The following is a 20,048-nucleotide window of genomic DNA, read 5'->3' on the forward strand; positions in this document are numbered from 1 at the left end:
AGCTTTCCTCAGAACAGTTGAGGCCCAACATCCATGTTAACAGAATGAATAGGACTTAATCTCTCCACTCCTGACAAGCTTTGTTTTTGTTTTTTTTTTTTTTTTTTTTTTTTTTTTTTTAAATATCTAGGTCAACGAGATGGTCAAATGGGTAAAGACGCTTGTTTCTATTGCTGATGACCTGAGTTCAATCCCTGGGACCTCCATAATAGAAGGAGATAGATGACTCCTGCAAGTTGTCCTCTAACCCTCCCCACATAAACACACTATGTCACACACACACACACACACACACACACACACACACACACACACACACACAACTCAATATTGTTTAAAGGTAAAATTCATCATTTATAACAGGATACATTTAAAATGTAAATATCTTACAGAGACCATAACATTAAACACTTGGGGGAGACCTTATGACTCCAATTTTAAACATGTGGAGATGTGAACTTTGGATGTTGAAATGTCTTGCCTGAAGATAGATGCTCATTATTTTTATAGGTGGGACTGAAAGGTACAATCTTATTCTCTGTCTCCCATATTTACAGAGAGACAAACGTTGTAGAATGAGCTCAGTTACACCTTAGCTCAGGGACTGGTATATTGTTTTAAGGATCTGACACCTTCTCACAGAGTCACCAGGGGAAAGAGTGGAAAGTGCGGGGGAGGAACCTCTTCCTCTTCGTGTGAGGAAACTGATATAGAAACCTTGTGATGAGCGCCAGTCCTCTGACATCCTGCCTCTTGTCTCCACTGCAGAGCTTCAGACCTGGTCAGACTACCAGAGCCTGAATCATGCCAGTTAATCCTGTGAAGCTGTTGGCCCTCGGTGAGTCCTGGGAGAAATGGAGGGATGAGGAAGGTGATTTGAGGAAGGGAGTCTACTCCCTACTCAAGCCTGAAAACAGCCAGCAGATTCTGCATCCCCCTGGGAAGAGTTTCTTTGCTCTATCCCCTATTTGTAAGATACTTCTGTGGACTTATTGATAGGAAGAGAAATGGGGCTTGTGTGTATGTTCAGCTTTGAAAGAAATTAAGAAGAGCCTGTTTAGAAGAGAAGATGACTGGGAGCCAGCTGTTTTTCTGGGTTTTAGAAGTTGAACTCAGGGTCTAATGCATCCTAGGTAAGCATGCTACCACAGAATTGTATCTTCATCTTAGTCCTTTTTATTTTTCAAGTTAACAGGTGTTATGCATAATGAGTACCCTTGTTGAGAAATTCTTTTCTTTTCAAAATACATCCTGGGCATCATTTTACTTTTGGATTTGAGACATGGTCTCAGAAAGATGCTTGGGCTGACTTTGAACTTTATAGCTCAAGTAATACTTAAATGTGTGGACCAGCTGGCTAGCTGGGATTTTGAGTCTATGTCTCCACTTTTTGCCTGAGGCATTACTTAGGCTTATTTCAGAGTGAAAAGGAGAATTATACTTTGGCATTGATATGGAGGGACAAAGGCTGGGTAATCATGGTAGGATGAATGTTCCCACCTATATCTAGTCCTTCCTATATTTTCATCTCTAAGCAACCCACATGGTGAGTGTCTTTCTCACTGAGATTTCTATTTCACTGCTGTGCCTAGGATGGACAGTTATGACTCAAGAAGGTGAGTCATGTCTTTGGTTGTTGCTGAATCCATGGGCAGGTTTGAAGAGGATCACATGTACCCAGGAGGCATGGAGGAAGACCTATGAGCATTTCCTATAATCATAAACATCCTCAGATAAGCAACCTTCATCCCTCTTCCTTTTCTACCTGTTTTATTTGATTTCTTATTTAAAACACCATGCTTTGTTGTGCATTTACACCATAGTATGATTAAATTAGGCTGAGTTGCATGTCCATCACCTCTGACATCCATTATGTTTTAGGTGTGACAATGTCATCTATCTACCATTTTTTGGAAAATTTAAATAAGCAATCTGCCACTCTCATGCACAGTAGAACTCAATAAATGTATTTTTCCCATCAAAATGGAATTTCATATCTTTGTCCAGCATCTTTTCTGTCTCCATTTACCCTTCCCTTAGCCTCTGATAACCATTCTACTCTCATTGTTTTTCATCTCTGAGATGAATGTCTTTGCATTCTATACATAAGTGAGATCCTGTGTTTTTGTCATTCTGTGACTGGCTTGCTTCATGTAACTTCCTCTGGATACATTCTGGTTGCCACCAACAGCAGCAGCATTTCCTTTCTGGAGGATGACCAGTATTCTAATGTGTTTGTGCACCACACTTTCTTTATCAGTTTTTCTATTGACTGATAGTCGCATTGTTTCTGTCTCTTCTCTACTGGGCCTCATGCAGTGAAGAATATGGCACTGAGATATCTCCATGACAAGCTGTCTAAAGAGACAGTTGTTTTCAGGATGGCCAAGCCTACATGTGAGAGATTTCTCCATTTCCCAGACCTCTCTCAGTGTCCCCTAGCAAGGCCTTGACAGTCCTCAAAGGCAGATCATGAGAATTTGCACTTTATCCACTTCTCCATCTCCTCATGAACTGTATGCCACTAGGTGCTGTTTATTTCCCCCACTAAATTCTTAAGCCTGTTAGTTATTTAATTCTTTTGTTTGTTCTGATTCTGATTCTGACTATGTATCCCTGACTGACCTGGAACTTGCTACATAGGCCAGGCCAGTATAGAATTCACAGAGAACTGCCTGCTTCTGCCTCCTGAATGTTGGAATTAAATGCACACACCACCACATACAAACTCAAATCTTTCTCCCTCTCCGCATAAATTTCTGTGAACTTCTTTTTAAGCTCTTCTGTTCCCTACTTGTTACTGTTTCCCTCATGTCTGCTCTGCTTGTCTGTACCTCCTAAGGCTCTCACCCTCCCTGGCACTATGGAGATTGCTCCTTGTCATGCAGAAGCACAAATATCTTCCTGTTATTTTCCACAACTTGAAAAATTTACCCAGAAGCTTCTTTCATGTCTTACATCAGAAGCTTTGCAATTTTTTTTCAAATTCTGCTAACTACAAGAATAGAGTCTTTTCTGGACCCCTAAACTGGGAGTCACCAACTCTCTTCTCCCTAATTTTTAAAAACAATTTTTTTTTTTGGTTTTTTGAGACAGGGTTTCTCTGTGTAGCTTTGCGCCTTTCCTGGAGCTCACTTGGTAGCCCAGGCTGGCCTCGAACTCACGGAGATCCGCCTGGCTCTGCCTCTCGAGTGCTGGGATTAAAGGCGTGCGCCACCAACGCCCGGCTTTAAAAACAATTTTAATGAAAATATAATTACATCATTTCTCCCCTCTATATGCTTCCTCCAGTACATTGTAAGTCCCTGCTTTTCATGATCCCTCTGAAATTCATTGCCTACCTATTAGTGTCACATGTTTATATTCAAATAAATAAATACACCTTGCTGTGTGTTGCTTAGTGTTGCTTATATGTATGTGCTTTTAGAGCTCACCACTTGGTACTGGATAACCATATAAGGGGATAATCCTGGGAAATACTTATTCTCCACCTCTCAGCAGCCATTAAATTCTTGTAGCTCCTCATCTAGGAGCCCTGTGGGCTTTCCCTCACCCAAGCTGGGATGTCAATGGGCGGTGTCTTTGTTCAGGGCTTGCTTAGGTAGCTATATTTTTGCGGTATCATGGGGATATCCTTCCTGTCATATCTGGAAAACATATTCACAGCCAACTTCCTGATCCTCTGGCTTTTAGAGTCTTTCTGTTCCCTCTTCTGTCATATTCCACAAGCCCTAGGGATGGGAATATGTTGTAGATGTAGCCATTGGAGATATCCCCAAATCAGGATCAGTTGGTTTATGCACCAGTTGAGGCTTGCTGTAATGGTCTCTGTGTGTTGCAAAAGGAGCTTCTTTGATGAGAGCTCAGAGTCATAATTACTAGTCTGGTTTGGACACTGGATGAGCAGGTCAGGTTGTGCCTGGAGGTGGGATGTGGCTTGAGCTCCACAGATGATATTGATATTGAGACAGATTCAGACCCATGTTTTTCTCAGACCCGGTGACTAGGGCTTACCCTAGATACATCCTGGCCACCTTGTCCTATCATGATGGCTGATCTCTAAGTTCTTCAATTTTCTTCTTTTCCTCAAATACTCCAGGTTCCCTCTCAACTCTGAGCTCTCTCACAGGATGACTTTTAATTTAATTTTTAAAATGGACCTCGTGTTCCAGACTGACTGTATCAAGCCAATTAGCATATAATTTATCCCATATTTTCCCTTTCAGACAGCACTTAAACTCAGCTCTCAGTGACTCTGAAGAACAAGAGACTTTGCATTAATTATCTACAGAATGCCCCACAGGTGATTTCTTTAACTGCTTCTTCTTATCTAGCTAAGAGTTTGTCTCCTCTGAGTGGAATTTTAAACAGTATTTTATCAATGTTTGATTCTCCAAGCCCCTGCTTTCTAGGGGCAGGGAATTAACTTCTGTCTCTCAGGTCTCAGTGCAAGTAGCTCTTCCCTGTCATCTCATGGAGTACAGCTCTGATCTCACCTGTCCCTTGAGATTTCTATGCTCACCGCTCACATTCATCGCAGTCTTTTTGCCACAGCATCGGACAATTATTATTTCTACATCAGTCTTCCCTCCCATTCTTTAGCTTCAAATGAAAGACATTATGTTTCTTCCATAAGTGAAACCATGAAAACATAGAAGGCATCACTAAAGGATGAATAAGATATTTAAAACAGTTGCAAGAATGAATTAAGGAAGAAGAAAGTATGAGGAAATGTTGGTTTAAGGGAACAAAAACTCACTTACACATGAATAAGGGCCAGAGGTTAATTATGGATTATGGCTAGCAACCATGCATTTATAAGGTTGGAAACGGAAAATAATCAATGTTATCCTCAGAACAAAAAACCAAGTTAATAAGGTGATCCAAGTTTATGAGCTTGATCCATTTGTTCCACAGTTTACAGCAAAACATCACTTTGAACACAGAAAATGTGATCATTTAAGGTTCTCTCTCTCTCTCTTTCTCTCTCTCTCTTTCTATCTATCTATTTATATATATGTGTGTGTGTGTGTGTATGTGTGTATATATGTATATATGTGTGTATAATCTTTGATTTAATGGTATTGTTCTTGCATCCAGATAGTTTGAAACAGGTAGGCTTTTAATGCCTCAATAACAGGGCCTGGAAAGAAAGATGAATTAGAAAAGGCATAGGTCCCAGGAATGAATCAGGAGATAGTGGGCTCTGGAGTAGACATATGCAGCCTGGGATGTTCTGAGATTACCTTGGATAGATCTTTGCTAGACCCAACATGTGCTAAGGCTTAGCTTCCTTATTGTCATGGGATGGGGATTCAAATGCACACAGAAAGTGAGGATGTTATAGAGCTTCACTTCCATCATGTCTAGAGAACTCGAAATTTGGTAAGAATATAGAATGTTGCACCTAAATTAGTTTTGTGTTGTGGCAATGTTCTGTGATTCCTGCTCTGCTCTCTCCTAGGATATCTGTCAAAGCCTTCCATCTCAGCTGAGCCAGGCCTTGAGATCTCCCAAGGGGGTTGTGTAAACTTTGTGTGCTCAACCCCTAGTGGGTATGATACATTCCGCCTGGAGAAGGAAGGCAAGAGTGTCATGGAGGAGAAGAACATACAGCATCTAATGACAGAGGCTATATTCCGCCTTGGCCCAGTGAATGAAAGCACTGCTGGAGGCTATTACTGTATCTATTTAAAAGGAAACGATTGGTCCCCACGCAGTGAGACTCTGGAGCTGAAGGTAACCAGAGAAGATGTCACCCTGGCTCCTGACCCAGGCTCAACAGTGACTCCAGGTTTGTTCTCAGGTCCCTGGATTCTAACCATAGCTGCTCTCCTCTGCCTCAACTTCCCCTGCTTTTTCTTAAACCTAAGACTCTTTTCTCTTAGCTCCTTCAACACAGGTCTCCTTTGCCCATACACCCCAGATTCCCAGAAATGTAGTCTTAGCAGACACCAAGAATTATCTGGATACAACTCCAGACTGGAGAGTTGGGTCCAAATCTGTCTCTGATTATGAAGTAGAGACTGATACCCAGCAATGGTGAAGACAGACTCATTTCAAGGTTGTCTTTTCACTGGTCATGGTGAGTTATCCTTTCCTTCCACTGAGTTTAACCTGTGGTGACTGTAGGAATATATCTCGTCTGGCATGGTCCCATGTCACTAGGCAGGCCATATGGTCCAGGCAGGGCTAGTGTGCAGCCCTGGACTATTATTTTAGGTGTTCTGTCATATGGAATGGTCTCTGTTTGGTCAGGCTCCAGAATTTCCTGGAGTCAAAGTCCAGGAAGAATTTCCAGTCCATTTCCATGTTCTCCCAGGTCTTTCATAGAGATGGTCAGTGCTGATTCTGTGATGACAAACAGAGTGAAAGAGTGAGAAATATGAGGCCGGACCAAACCACAAGAGCAGGCATTTAAAAGTGAATCTGTCAGGTTTCCTCTTTTCTCTGTCCTGTCAATTCAGGTCTCTCTCATGGTCTGGGATTGAATGTTGGAAAAATCATCATTTTTGAATAAATACTGAGGATGGAGAAGAAGTCTACACAGCTCTTCTCATAGGGTCTGAATCCTTCCCCCTGCCTCTTTGCTGGTGTAGTAGTTTATTAGGTCTTATATGTTGCGTTAATGTCCCAGCCAGCCTTCTGCTTAGCTTTGGAGCCAGCATCAGGATACCATTTATACGATTTTGTTTTTGTTGCTGTTGTTTTGTTTTGAAAACAACAACAAAGGCCCTCTCTATGTGATCCTGGCTGATCTTTGAATTTCCTACATAGACCAGGCTGGTATAAAATCAGCGAGACCCTCTTGCCTCTATCTTTTGAGTTCTGAAATTAAAGGCATGTGCCAGGATTTCCAGTGACTCTTCTACTTTTAATATGAGAAAATTGACATTCTTGGTCAAATACCAAGTTCTGAAGACTCCAGGGCAGAAGCAATCCCAGCATTGACACCCCAAATCTCTGTTTGCAAGCTCTATGCTGCCCACTTCTGTCTGTGCCTCACTACACACATTGCTTTCCTTGGGATGGAGCTGATTAGGACCTTCCTTTCAAGCACAGGTTCTATGACAGCTGAGGGGACTTTCTCATTGTCTGTGCCTGACTAGGGTAGAAGGATCTCTGAGGGGAAAGTGACATGAGAAGGATGTGACCTGTGAAAGGTAGCCAGGCTGGGATGCTGTGTGATATTGAATGAGCTTCTCCCACTCTTTCTGTCTCAGTCTATATGGCTACATCGTTCCCTGTACACTGTAGCCACAATGCTCTAGGGAGATGTGGTTCTGCGTCATGCATGGACTCTCTCATCTCAGCTGTGCCACTGTGAGGCTAACTCTGTGTTCAGGCAGGTGGGACAGTAGACAGGGACAAAGGTTATGTCAAGATAGAGGGGAGCAGGATGCTATTTTATGCAGAGTCCTTTAATATACCATCATGTAGGGACCTGTCATGGTGTGTTTCCAAGCTAAATATACTGGGTCACCACCCTGTTGTTGATTTTAACAAATGTCTTTTCACTTTAAATGCATTAGTCCAAAGATGAGTCAAACTGGGCCCTCACAGTGAGGGAAGAGAAATGACACAGCCCTGTGAGTATTAATGGCAAGATAATTATGGTGATTGACAGAATACATCATAATTTCAGATGTGAAACTTAAATTATACTGAATTATATATTTATCTTATAATTAAACCTATAAGTAATATTACTGATGTAACAATATAAGGTATCTTTACACATGGATAGAATGCATGTTATTCCATTTTAAAAAAATATCACATGCTACTTAATATTTACAATATATAACTTAACAGATATTATTTATTACTATACCCTACATACAGACATATATCATTTATTATAAGATGGCTATTTACAAATGATGCTTGAAAGATGACATGGAGTATAAAATTACATAAGTAAGTTATTTATATATAAATGTATTAATATTATATATGTGAAATAAGTTAACATCATATACTTTTATTCAATATTTGCTTGTTTACTTTTCTGCCTGGGTACATGTCTGCTGTGCATATGTTTGTCTGCATATTGTGAAGGTGCAGTTGCACATGCAAGGATGTATGTGTTTGTAGCTCCAAAAGTAATACTGAGTGTCTTTTTGGAGGGTTCTCCACCTTACACTTTGTGAAGATTTATGTGTCTGACCCTGCAGTTTCCAGTTTTCACTAGTCTGGCTAACCAAATTACTCAGGGAATTCTCTGTCTCTGTCTTATGTGCACTAGGATTAGATGCTGGTAGTCTTGTCTACTTATCTTTGTCCTGTGAGTTCTGGGCATCTAATTCTGGTCCTCATTCTTGGACACTAAGTGAAATATTGCACATGAAGTGTAACTCATTGATCAATATCCACAGCACCTTAGCTGTGCTTATTTATATTACATGTGAGCATACAGCCATGTGTCACTTGAAAATGGGACATTGTTCTAGGACATATATGTATAGCCCATGTAGTTGTGAAACATGTGTTGTGAGAAATGCATCATTGGTGGCCCATTGTGTCAGTTTGTGGACACGATGTTATTTACACCAGCTTTAGAAGGCACAGTCTCCTGCACACCTGCCCATATGGCATATAGAACAAACAACTTCTGGACAGCGGTCCTGCAGAAATGTTACCTTGAACAATGCAGGGAAACAAATCTCAAGGCAGGTGCTATGCCACTATGGCATAGAAAGTTTTCAGCACAGTTATACTATGACTAAAGGTTCGTGGTTAATTATAACATTATTAGTCAGCACGGGTGACTCTATTTGCATGATATGTAATATATAGTGTGCATGCCTATGACGTTTCTAATTTAAGTTGCAATAAGGAACATGGAAATGTAAGAATACCCGTGAGGGTCTCATGTCCTGGACATAGGCAAAGTTTTGAGGAAAGAGCTTCTAGAGAAATGCTGCCTGATTTTCTTTAAAGGGCATTGAAGATTCTGCCTCAGCAACAAGGTCAGGGAGTGGGTAACACCCAGGGAGAGAGGACAGGTAGAATCCACCTTGTGTCAACAGCTGCAAGGGGACACAGTGAGTGAATGATTGGAGGATGGTGCATGTAAAAGAAGTAGTTAGGTGCTGTCTGCAGGGCATCAGGCAGCAGGGCCACATTGGATTGAGTTCTTTCCTTCCAGGGTCTTCCCTGACAACATATAAAGATGGGTATTCTTGTATTCAGTGGGATCCCAAAGAGGGAGTCTTGCTTCTTTTGTTAGTTGTCAGTCTTTGCAAAGCTCTATAGAGCATGGTGGACAATGCTGTCCTATATGATGTAAATAATGAGGTTATTGCTCTTATCTGTAGGAACAAGAGTGTTTCATTAACCATACGTGACTGCTGAGTCCTTAAAAGGGCTGTGCCAGTGGATAGGGTGTCACAGAGCACAAAGAAGTTCAACACTCCTGATTGGTACTACAAGGACAAAAAATAAATATTTCAAAGCTACTGTGCATGTGAGATTTTTACAAAGCCACATGTCCATGAGCACCACCCAGCACATGTGTGCTCTACAGTAGGTGCTCAGTAAATGCATTCTACTTATAACTTCATTCCCATCTGTGATGGTTTTTCTTGATTTTCAACTTAACTAAGTCTAATGAAGATCTTTGAGTCAGGAAAAAAATGACTTTAATCCACATCTTTTAAATTTGAAAGAAACTTCCCACTCAAAGTACCAACTTGCCTTAGTTAGGATTTATATTACAGCAACAAAACACCATAACCAATGAACTTCGATAGGAAAGGGTTTATAAGCTTACACTTCCACAATATTGTTCATCATCAAAGCAAGCCATGACAGGAACTCAAACCTAGAAGGAACCCTGAACAGGAGCCCATGCAGAGGCTGTGGAGGGATGGTGCTTACTGGCTTGCTCCTCATGACATGCTCAAGCTGCTTTCTTATAAAGCCTAAGACCATAAGCCCAGGGATGGCACCACTTGCAAAATGCCAGGCCTTCCCCCTAAGGAGATATGATTGTGTACCAAGTTAACAAGGGATGGACATGTGATGGCTATTCTTGGTTAACAACATGACTACATCTAATTCAGATCTTTGAGGTAAGAAAACATGCCTTTAATCCTATCTTTGAGATTAGGAAAAACATGGTACACATTCCTGGTACCAACTTGTCCTACTTAGGATCTCTATTGCTGTGACTTTCAAGTTCCCTGGAGGTGTGTAGGGGAGGATCAACAGAGAAAACCACTGGGCTCATGGAACAAGAGCCCTGATAAGACCAAGAATGAATCTGTGAGTCACAGAATCAAAAAGCTTGGTGGGGAACCAAGAGCAGCTCACTGAGACACAGAAGCTGCCTGATCCAATCAGACCAAGAGCTAAGGGTAGATCCAGAAGTTCCCTGAAACACAGACACAACAAGCACAGAGTGGACCAACAGCAACTCGCTCAGACACAGGCAACTCTTATACCTATTAGAGGAGGAGATGGGCAGATGTCAAGGCAGAAGTACATACAATAACATAAAGAGCAAAACAGCATCACCAGAACCTAGCCCTCCTCCAACAGCAAGACCTGAACATCATAAGGTGGAAGAAACAGAAGATAGCAACTTCAAGAATAGCATCATGAAGATGCTAGAGGCCTTTCAAGAAAAAATGAAAAATGAAATTGAGCAAAAGATGAAAAAAATGGAGGAAATCAATAAAAAAAATGAGAAAAACTCAAACAAAAAAAAGGGAAGAAATCTATAAAGAAGTAGAGGAAAAGACAAATAAAAAAGTGGAAGAAAGCAATAAATCCCTTAAAGAAAACCATGAAAAAGCAATGAAACAGGTGAGGGAAACAGTTCAAGACCTGAAAAGGGAAATAGAAACAATGAAGGCACAAACAGAGGGAATGCTGGAAATAGAAAATCTGAGTAAATGAATAGGAAACACAGATGCAAGCATAATCAACAGAATACAAGAGATAGAAGAGAGGATCTCTGGTGTAGAGGATACAATAGAGGAAATGGATTTGTCAGTCAAAGAAAATACCAATGCCAAAAAAGTCATAAAACAAAATGTCCAGGAAATCTGGGACACCATGAAAAGACTGAACATGAGAATAATAGGGATAGAGGAAGGAGAAGAATACCAACTCAAAGACACAGAAAATATATTCAACAGGTCATAGAAGAAAACTTCCCCAACTTAAAGAAGGAAATGCCTGTGAAGATACAAGGACCAAAAGTGGGATAATGATCAAGTCCTGGAAGAGGTTTCTGTGTAATTTGTTTTCCAGTATCTTAGCTAGGGACTTGGAAGTTGTGCAGGATGCAGATATTTTGATGAAACTGCACCTGAGGCATTCTGATGGGCTGGAACCGCTGGGATACTTGTATTCATTGGTATGTGAATGTTTTTTTCTGAAAACACAAACATCTTAAGGTAACATACACATCTACATTAACACAAGTATGGAATGTGCAGTGTTCACAAATCAGCTAAAGATTATTTTCTGTTTTATGTTAGAGCAAGTAAAAGATATCTGTCAATTATTTATGTCTGTTTGGACTGCATAATCAAATATAATATAAATCTTCATCCATGCCATATGAAAGATTGTGTATAATTACAAATCATGGGGATTCTGTAGCCAACAAGATTTATCACGTCTCATCCAGTCTCAAAGCTGTTTCCGTGTGAAAGGATCAGCATATATGTGACCTGTCTTGTAGTTTTTCTTGGTCTCTTTGTTCATGTCTGCAGGCAGAATTTTTAGGAGGTCTTCCCTGGTCAAATCTGACGTTTATTAATTTTAAAGGAATCTATAGCTTTTTGTTTCCTATAGAAACAAAGGCATAACTTATCACCCAACATAACACATTTCCTGAATTCCATTCAGAAGTTGACATTCTTAGCAGGTTAGTGTATTTCAGAAGTTTTTTTTCCCCCACAAAGCAATGTCTCTTAGCAGCTCTTGTTTTATATTCATTAGTATGGTGTGATAGACCGGTAATGTGCCTTATGTTTTAATATGGAGAAAACTGTTTCATTTTACTGGAGACATATGCTGAAGAATTGTCAGTCTTAATATGTACAGGTATTCTCACAGTGGGCATGATGTCTCATAAATGTGTAATTACAGAATTGGTCTTTCAGTTCCTTATGTCTGACTCATCTGTGTCAGACTGGTGAATTTCTCATGCCTCAGTTTTTTCCCATGGATCCTATCTCTTCCTGGAAGACCCACCTATCCTCTCCTCCCTAGCTGTTGGCCATTCAGCTCTCTATTAAACCTATCAGACAGTGATTTATGTAGGTGAAGTTAAACAAAAACACATCTTCACAGAGCATGATAAATATCCCACAACAGGGATGGAACATCTACAGTGAACCAAGTGACAGAGGGCTGTATAGACAGAGAAGAGAAACCAGAACCCCTGACATTTCCAATATCTTCTCTATATCCAAGCTTGTTCAGGTTGCCGGATAGAAGGCATGGCAATGGTCATACCTTGCATGCCAGTTTCTATTTTTAGTGACTATTTTTCACCAGACCCTGCCACATCATTGGATCCATGTATGGCAGTTAGTTTATCCTAAATTTGCTCTTCAGATTTTTGAGGCACACAAAGGAATTAATTTTGTGTTCCAACTTGAAGCTGAGTCTAATCCATTTTATGTGTGAATTTTCCAGCTAGTCTTTTGTGGGACCCATTTGCACACTGTGTGAGAGCCAGGGTGTGCCCTCAGTGATCTAAGGGTGCTGGGATGAGGAAAATCAGAACGAAGGCATGGAGTACAGGGGCATTGGGAATGATGGGACAGTCAGGCCAAGGACTCGGGATGTCTGAATCATCCCAAAAGAAGGAGAAGCTTCATGTCCCTTCAGCTCTCTTTTCTGAGCCCTAGCAGATACTGTGAAATTGGCCCCTTTTTAAGAAAGAGCTTCCCCACAGGTAAGTGCTGTCCATAACGATGGCCTTTAATGTCAAAGCAGAGAAATGACTCTAGTTTCAGAACTCTTCGCCTGGGATTCTTCCCAGCAGGAACTGACCACCCACTCTTTTCTTTTCCCTTTCAGTCTCTACCTCACAGAGTTACAAGGTGTGGATTGGTGTCCGCATGGCCGTGGCTGGAGTAGTATTTTTGGTCTTGGTGGCAATCCTTGGAGAAGCTTGGCACAACCAAGAAAAGTCCACAGATAGCCCAGGTTCCATGAATCTGTGAGGAGACAACCAATGACAAAGGCTAATTTGGGCAGCTAAGAAGACCAAGGACTCATATTGTCCCATGTGATACATGGATACAGACTCTGTTGCCAGAGAATATTCTCCAATTCACAACAGGGAGAGGAAACAAAACATCACATTCTCTCTCCATCATCAGTTTTCTGTACAGAGAACTTGATTCAATATGTTATTTCATAGCCCTGAATCTTCCTACACCCCCTTTCTGAGTCTTTCTTGCCTCCTGGTTGGTACTTGTTCCATCTCTTAACATCTTGCCTCTGTTGGTCCTTAAAGATAATTAAAGTTTCCTGTGAGATGTATACAAATAGATTTTCCTTATTAAAGAGGAATGTTTGCAAGGAACCACAGGCAGCTAAGGAATGCTGGGAGTGGGAAAATTAATCTTCTCTAAGGAAAATACAACTTTTAAAATAAAACCCATCTTCCAAACATAATGGCTAACAGCTTTGATATCAGCACTTTTGAGGCATAAGCAGGTATATCTCTGTGAGTTCTAGGCTATCCTTGTTTAAACAGTGATTCTAGAACAGCCAAGGCTACACAGAGAGACCTGTTTCAAAAAAAAAAAAGAAAGAAAGGGAAAGACAGAGACAGAGAAAGGGACATACATACATACATATAGACAGATGAAAAAAGAAAGAAGGAAGGAAGGAAGGAAGGAAGGAAGGAAGGAAGGAAGGAAGGAAGGAAGAAAGGAAGGAAGGAAGGAAGGAAGGAAGAAGAAAGAGAAAAACCAATGATCTCAACACAATAAAACTCATCCTATTGATTTGGATAGGTTTAGACATTCAACCACTTGTGCCCAGCACTTGGCATTGACCTCTTACAACTGAGTGAGGACCTCAGCATTTGAATCTAACTCCTGTCACTCATCCTTTGCCTCTGCTTGATAGGAAACAGGAATTTACCTGTCATGTCACAGTATTCTGTAAAACTGGTACTTGTCACCAATTGTACATTCATGATGAGTTTATGGTTTCTGTTCTGATATTATATTATTATTTTTATGTTTTATAGCTTTGTACTTAGTCCATTCCCTGTGAACTAAGCATGCTCTGGCTTACTGTGCTCCTCTCTGGAATACCTCCTATGGAACCTCTCAGTATTCCTAGCCAATCTCCATTCTTAAGTCTCCACTCCCAAAAGATAGAAACATATGTTACTAACAAGCACCAGTGGCCATACCTGGCAGGATTTGAGAATTCCCCACCAGGCAGTACACTGTGAAGGTAGGCATGGCAACAGAAGCCAAGGAACAAAGCAACCAGCCAACAAAGACAAGACCATATGTCAACAGCTTGAATTACAATCACCAGAAACTCAGATGGCTAGACATGACTATAAAACACAATCAATAAAAGCAAGGACAATATCTGCACTAGAGTTTAGCAATCCTACCACAGTAGATCCTGAGATATGCAACATATCTGAAGCATAAGGCAAAGATGTTAAATTGGGCTTTAGGAATGCAATCATGACCATTAAAGAGGAAATGAATAAATGTAATTGAAAAATCTGAAAAGACACAAACAAAGAGGGGAAGTAAATGAATAAAATAGTTCAAGACATAAAAGTGAAAACATTAACAAAGCACACTGAGTTTCGGAGAAATCTATAAATTAATTATTTAGGAACAAGAAACAGAAAATTGAGGAGACAAGCCTGCTTAACAGATTACAAAGGATAGAAGAGAGAATCTCAGGCACTGAAAACATGAAAGAAGACATATATATCTCTGTAAAAGGAAATACTAAATCTAAAAAATGCCCAGCACAAAACATCCAGGAGTCTGGGACACTATGAAAGCACCAAATCTAAGAATATTAGTTATAGAAGAAGGAGGAGAATCCCAGATCAAAGGCAGAGAAAACATTTTCAACAAAATCATAGGAGAAAATTTCCTAAAGAGGGAGATGCTTATCAAGTTGCAAGAAGTATGTAAAGCCCCAAATAGACTGGACAAAAATAATTGTCCTCAGAATATAATAATTAAAACACAAAACGCAAAAAGAGAATATTGAAAGCAGCAAGGGAAAAAGACGAAGTAACATAGAAGTTCTTCATAATTATACTTGGTGTCTGAATGGAAACTTAAAAACTCAGAATTCACTTGAAAACTCTAAGTGACCACAGATGCTAGACTAGCTAGTATACCCACAAACTATCATTTATAATTGATATAAAAATAAGATATTCCATGGTAAAATAAAATTGCAGCAATATATCTATAAATTCAGCTCTACAGAAGGTACTAGAAAGAAAACTCTTTCTACACCCAAGAAAACAAAAGTAATAAATAATCCCAGATTAGAAAATCAAGAGAGCAACATACACACAGACATAGACACACCACACACACACACACACACACACACACACACACACACACACACACTCACACACACACACACACACACACCACCACCACCACCACCAACAACAACAACAACAACACCAACATCACCACCAACACCACCACTACAACAACAAAAACAAAACAAAGGAATCATAAAACACCATTTATTTATATCTCTCAACATCAGTGATCTCAATTATCAAATAAAAAGACACATACAGAGTGGATGAGAAAACAGTATTCATCTCACTGCTGCATCAAAGAAACATACCTTAACGTCTAATTTAGAAATTATCTCAGTATGAAAAGCATATTCTAATAATGTTCTAAGAAACAAGCTGGTGTACCCATTTTGATATCTGACAAAATAGATTTCAAACAAAAACAAGTCAGAAGTTATAGAAAAGACCACTACATATTCATTAAAGGAAAAATTCACCAAGCTGACATTTCAATTCTTAGCATCTATACACCCAAATCAACCACAACCAAGTTTGTAAAAGCAGCACAAGTACAGTTTAAATCTCTTATTGACTCACACACTGATAATGGGAGACGTCAATACTCCATTCTTGCCAAGAGACAAGTCATGCAAACAAAAACTAAACAGAGAAATGATGGAGATAACTGCTATTATTAAACAAATGGATCTTACAGATATTAGAGAACATTTTACTGAAACAAATAAGATTTGACTTTCTTCATAGATCCTCATAGAACTTTCTCCAAAACTGCCTGCAGTCTTGTACACAAAGCAACTCTTAACAGATAAAGGAAAATCAATATACCCCTTTCCATCCAATTGGACCACCACAGATTAAAACTGGATTTCAACAATAACAACAGAAACAACAGAATGCCCACAAACTGCCCAGAAACTGAGCAACTAACTTCTGAATTAAAAACTGTCATGATGGAAATTAAGGAAGAAATTAAATATTTTCTAGATTTGATTTAAAATGAATACACAGTCTACTCTAACTTGTGGGATATAATGAAGGTGGTTCTAAAAGACAAGTCCACAATACTAAGTGCTTACATAAAAATAATGGAGTGATTTCATACCAGTGACTTACAGCACACCTGAAAGTTTTAGAAAAAAAGGAGCCGGGCGGTGGTGGCGCACGCCTTTAATCCCAGCACTCGGGAGGCAGAGCCAGGCGGATCTCTGTGAGTTCGAGGCCAGCCTGGGCTACCAAGTGAGCTCCAGGAAAGGCGCAAAGCTACACAGAGAAACCCTGTCTCGAAAAACCAAAAAAAAAAAAAAAAAAAAAGAAAAAAAGGAAGAAATTGCAATCAAGAGTGTATTGCCAAAAAATAATTAAAACCAGCTCTGAAATCAATAATATATCAATGAAAGCATATATACAGAGAGCCAATGAAGCAAAGAGTTGGGTATTTGATAGCATCACTAAGATTGACAAACACTTATCTGTATTTACTAAGAGGCAAAAAGAGAATATCCAAATTTAAAAAAAAATCAGAAATAACAAAGGGGGGCATAAAAAGACACAGAGGAAGTAGAGAGAATCATAAGGATATTCGTTAAAACCGCTACTTTGGCCAGGCTAGTGGTGGTTCACATCTTCAATCCCAGACTCAGGAGGCAGAGACAAGCAGATCTCCGTGAGTTCAAGGCCAGCATGGTCTACAGAGCAAGTTCCAGGACAAGCAATGCCTCACAGAGAAACCCTGCCTCAAAAAACAAAAACAAAAAAATCTATACTTGGACAATCCAAAATAAATGAATAATTTCCTCAATACATGCCAGTTACCAAAGGTAAATCAAGATCAGATAAACAATTTAAACACACCTTTAATTCTTAATAAAAGAGAAGCAGTTATTAAAATTCTCCCAATTAAGAATAAGAAGAAAACAATTCAAAAAATAAAAGCCCAGGGCCAGATGACCTTAGCCTAGAATTCTACCAGAATTTCAAAGAAGAGTTTATACCAATAATTTTCAAATTATTCCATAAAACAGAAATAGAAGGAACATTGCCAAAATCATTTTACTAGGCCAAAGTTAACCTGATATTAAACCACATAAATATTCAACAAAGGAACAGAACTACAAACAAATTCCCTTTATAACATAGATGCAAATATTCTCCATAAAATGCTTATGAACTAAATCCAAACGTACATAAAAAAAAAGACCATCCACCCTGAACAAGAAAGCTTCATCCCAGCAGAGAGCTAGGGAGGCCCACGGAGATCCACAAAGATACCCCCTCAAAAGACTGCTGGCAATGGTCGCGAGACGGCAGGAACTGACCTACTCTGGTGATGGGATGGCCAGACACCCAAATAGTGGTGCCATAAACCCCATCCAAGGACTGAGGAATCTGAAGGCAGACATCCACGGCTGGGCCCCTGGTGGAGCACTGGGAGTCTAATTAGTGAGTAAGAAGAGGATTTATATGAGCGAGAATTGTTGAAGCCAAGGTTGGATAAAGCACCGGGACAAATAACCAAATGAATGGAAGCACAGGATCTATGAACCAAAGGCTGAGGGGCCCCCAACTGGATCAGGCCACCTGAACGGGTGAGACAGTCAGTTGGCTTGATCTGTTTGGGAGGCAGCTGTGCATTGGTGCCAGGTCCTGGGCTCGTTGCATGAGTTGGCTGTTTGAATCCTGGGACTTATGCAGGGACACTTGGCTCGGTCTGGGAGGGGGGAATGGACCTGCCTGGACTGAGTCTACCAGGTCAACTCCGGTCCTCGGGGGAGACCTTGATCTGGAGGAGGTGGGAATGGGGGGTGGGCTGGGGGGAGGGGTGGGCGAGAGGGGGAGAACAGGGGATTCTGTGGCTATTATGTTGAACTGAATGGTCTTGTAAAATAATAATAATAATAATAAAAACCAAAAAAAAAAGAAAGCTTCATCCCAGAGATGAATGGCTAAACACACATAAATTCATAAATGTAATCTATCATATAAATTGACTGAATGAAAAAAAAATCTACATGGCATCTCATTAGATGCAGAAAAAAGGCCTTTGGAAAAATCCAGGACTCCTTCACAATAAAAGTCCTGGAAAGATTAGTGGTACAAGGGGCAAGCCTCATATAAATATTAAGCAGTTTAGAGTCTCCCATAGCCCACATAAACTTAATGGAAAGAAACTCAAAGCAGTTCCACTATAATCAGGAATAGGACAAAGTTGTCCATTCTTTCCATACCTATTCAATATAGCACTTGAAGTCATAGTTGAAGCAATAATGACAACTGAATAAGCCCAAGGTGATGGGGCAGGGAGAGGGGGAGCTGGAGAGATGGCTCAGAGGTTAAGAATGCTGGCTGCTCTTCCAGGGATCCTGAGTTTAATTCCAAGCAAGCACATGGTGGCTCACAAGCATCTGTAATGAGATCTGGTGCCCTCTGCTGGCCTGCAGGTGTACATGCAGGCAGAACACAGTATACATAATAAATAAGTAACAAACAAACAAATAAATAAACACATTTCAAAATAAGAAAGAAAAAAATGTAAAAAAAAAAAGATCAAGCGGGTAAAAACTGGAAAAAGAAAGTCAAAGTGCCTTCATTTGCAAACGACATAATAATACATGTATGTGACTCTAAAAATTTCACCAAAAACTGTAAAATTCTGTAAGCTGATAAACCCTTTCCTCAAACTAACTAGATACAAAATTAACACAGAAAAAAATCAGTACTCTTCCAATATGAAAATGATAAATAGACTGAGAAAGTATTCAAGGAAACACTTTTCACAATAACCCCAAGTAATATAAAATATCTTGGGGGTAACTCTTATAATTGAAGTGAAAGTCATGTATGATAAAAATTTTTATTTTTATTTCCCAATTAACCCCATACACCTACCACATTTCCCTTAACCTAAATTCTCCCTTAACCCCATGCACCTATCACATCTCACCTGATCCTCATCTCCATGTCCCCCTTCTACTAAAAAATAAATTTATTAAAGATTAGGTTGGAAGATAGACATATCTCTGTGCTTATGCTTCAGTAGGGGTAATATAGTAAAGGCAGACATTTTACCAAAAGCATTCTATAGATTCTATGCAATCTCCAACAAAATTCTTCACAGATCATGAAAGCTTAATTTTCACTTTATATGGAAACACACACACACACACACACACACACACACACACACACACACACACAAAGAAGCAGGAAGGCTCATATAATTATGAATAATAAAAAACTGCTGGAAGTATAATTATCTTCAACATCAAATTGTATTACAAAAATCTAGTAATGAAATAGTGTGATATTGGGACAAAAACAGACATGTCCATCAGTGCTATTGAATTGAAGACCCAGACATAAATCTCCATACCTATGGCCACCTAATCTTTGATTAAGAAGTCAGAAATTCACACTTGAATAAAGAAAACATCCTCAACAAGCAATGCAGACAAATTGGATCTCTGCATGTAGAAGACTCAAAATTTGTCCTGTACAAAAATCAACATAAAACCAG

General features: G+C 39.8%; 1 protein-coding gene across 2 annotated transcripts; it reads left to right on the plus strand.

The window, feature by feature from the left end:
- The first annotated feature begins 678 nt into the window (after window positions 1-678).
- LOC102913587 (leukocyte-associated immunoglobulin-like receptor 1) lies at window positions 679-13,521 on the plus strand. Of its 2 annotated transcripts, XM_076569007.1 has the most exons (4): window positions 679-838; window positions 1,581-1,616; window positions 5,465-5,794; window positions 13,048-13,521. In XM_076569007.1, exons 1-4 carry the CDS (start codon window positions 805-807, stop codon window positions 13,191-13,193), a joined length of 546 nt encoding a protein of 181 aa, XP_076425122.1. In that variant the 5' UTR covers window positions 679-804; the 3' UTR covers window positions 13,194-13,521. The 2 variants fall into 2 exon arrangements, with proteins under 2 accessions (XP_076425122.1, XP_076425126.1); XM_076569011.1 differs by lacking the exon at window positions 1,581-1,616 and having other exon boundaries at window positions 680-838.
- The last annotated feature ends 6,527 nt before the right edge of the window (window positions 13,522-20,048 follow it).

Source organism: Peromyscus maniculatus, chromosome 1 (assembly GCF_049852395.1).
Source record: "Peromyscus maniculatus bairdii isolate BWxNUB_F1_BW_parent chromosome 1, HU_Pman_BW_mat_3.1, whole genome shotgun sequence".
NCBI lineage: Eukaryota > Metazoa > Chordata > Mammalia > Rodentia > Cricetidae > Peromyscus > Peromyscus maniculatus.

Excerpts from the sequence above, each read along its gene's own strand:
- LOC102913587 (XM_076569007.1), top strand. The coding sequence starts at position 805 with ATGCCAGTTAATCCTGTGAAGCTGTTGGCCCTCG. Across the intron at positions 839-1,580 it reads TGTGAAGCTGTTGGCCCTCG|TGCTGTGCCTAGGATGGACA; the intron begins GTGAGTCCTGGG and ends TTTCTATTTCAC. Across the intron at positions 5,795-13,047 it reads AGGCTCAACAGTGACTCCAG|TCTCTACCTCACAGAGTTAC; the intron begins GTTTGTTCTCAG and ends TTTCCCTTTCAG.